This window comes from Alligator sinensis, unplaced genomic scaffold (assembly GCF_000455745.1).
Source record: "Alligator sinensis unplaced genomic scaffold, ASM45574v1 scaffold132_1, whole genome shotgun sequence".
NCBI classification, from domain to species: Eukaryota; Metazoa; Chordata; order Crocodylia; family Alligatoridae; genus Alligator; species Alligator sinensis.
Window position 1 is genome coordinate 31,618 of NW_005842776.1, and position 1,653 is coordinate 33,270.

At 64.9% G+C, this 1,653-nt stretch overlaps 1 protein-coding gene across 1 annotated transcript in view; it reads left to right on the top strand.

The window, feature by feature from the left end:
- Positions 1 to 8: 8 nt before the first annotated feature.
- The window catches only part of LOC112552119 (CD209 antigen-like protein E), a 4,527-nt gene continuing 2,882 nt past the window's right edge, over positions 9 to 1,653 (top strand). The window contains 4 exon segments of the mRNA XM_025216946.1: positions 9 to 346; positions 419 to 534; positions 537 to 590; positions 1,337 to 1,487. Coding sequence (XP_025072731.1) covers positions 262 to 346; positions 419 to 534; positions 537 to 590; positions 1,337 to 1,487 — 406 coding nt within the window. The 5' untranslated portion in view covers positions 9 to 261.

The window sequence follows — 1,653 nt, forward strand, 5'->3', positions numbered from 1 at the left end:
ACCAGAGGCTGCTGGTCCAGGCCTGGGCTTACTCCGCATGTCCTCTCAGATGCCAGCCCCTGGCCCTGGGGACCTGCCTGGGGAGGGCGCAGCCATTGCTGCTGGAGCCAATGGCAGGGCCGTGCCCCCACATCCGGCTGTGCTTGGCCACCCCTACCTGTGGTCAAGGCCACTTCTGCTTCTGGCTGATGCTTCCCTCCTGCTGGGACGTGCTGCACTGGCTCCAGCAGCCCTAGAGTTGCTCTGTGCAACACTCTCAGGATGGGCGAGAGCATAACGTACGCTGAGCTGTGGTTTTCCAATGCCCCCCCGGAACAAAGTGTGACATGCAGGGCACAAGGGACAGGTAGGAGACAGCATCCCTCTCCCACCCAGCCCTGCCCCAGCCCCACATCCTGACCAGCCCCTGTGTCTGCAGCCCCACCAGCCCCAGATGAGGCCAAGGACATCTATGAGACCCTTCAGCTGGGCCCGGTGACTGAGGGGCCAGTCGGGCCTGGGACCCAGCGGTGCAGAGGTGAGTGCAAGGGCATCCCCTGCCCTGCCCTGCCCAGGGCTCCCCAACAGGGATGGAGAGAGCTCCCAGGGGTGCACAGCTGGCTCGGATGAGATGCCAGAGGGGACAGGTAATGGAGGTGCTGTCCTGCCCAGGGCTGAGGGGTGGCTCTGCTTGCTGTTCCCTGGCTGCAGGGTAGAGCAGGGGTGTGTGGCTGCCCCAGGCTCTAGGGTTTTGCTGGTGCACACACGGGCCAGGGAGGTGCTTCCCCCTCCCCAGGTGCTGCAGGCATCAGGGTTTCCTTTGCCGCCCTCAGAGGTGCTGGGTGCTGGCTGCAGAGAGGTGTGTGGGTCTCAGCACAGGCAGGGCCAGAGGCACCGTGCACACTCGCCTGTTCAGACACGCTCATGCACTGGTTCACTGACAGCAGCTTCCTATGTGTGATGCTGCCACCTTCTCTGCAGCCCAGGCTGGGGCTAAGGACTGGGCTGTGCCAATTCTCCTGCTGAGACCAGCCTGCAGGGTCTTGCCCCTGTGCTCAGGCTCAGCCCGAGGATGCAGTGGGGGCAGGAAGGGCTGGGGCAGGTGTTGGGGGGGTGGGATCTTATTACCCCCCAGCCCCTTCCTGCCCTTGCAGAGGCGATCACTGGCAGAGCTGCGGGAGGTGTCCCAGGCCTGGGCTGAACCAGCACAGCTTCCCATATGCTTTTGGGCCCCCGCATGTCTGGTCATCCCCCACCAGGCCTGTCTGTACTGGGAGGTGAGGGCCATGGCTGCCGGAGCCAATGGCAGGGCTGTGCCCCACATCGGCCATGCTTGGCCGCCCCACCTGTGCTCAAGGCCAGAGGTGTGGCGGCCTGTGGGTGCTGGGGCTGGTCCCACGGCCCCTTGTTTCTTGCAGAGCATCGGTGGAGCGCGCGTCCCCTGCTCCTGGTCCTGTTGGCAGCCTGCCTGGCCCTGCTGGCCACCACCATCGCCCTGGGGGTCTGCTGTGAGTAGGGGTCTGCCCACTGGTAGGGAATGCAGACATGTGGGGGGAGACAGGCATGGGGGGACAGCGAGGGGGACATGTGTGATCTTGGTCCTGGGGCTGCCCCTGCATGAGGGCAGTGTAGTTAGGGGCAGAGGCAGGTCCCTGAGCCAAGGAGCCAGAGTGA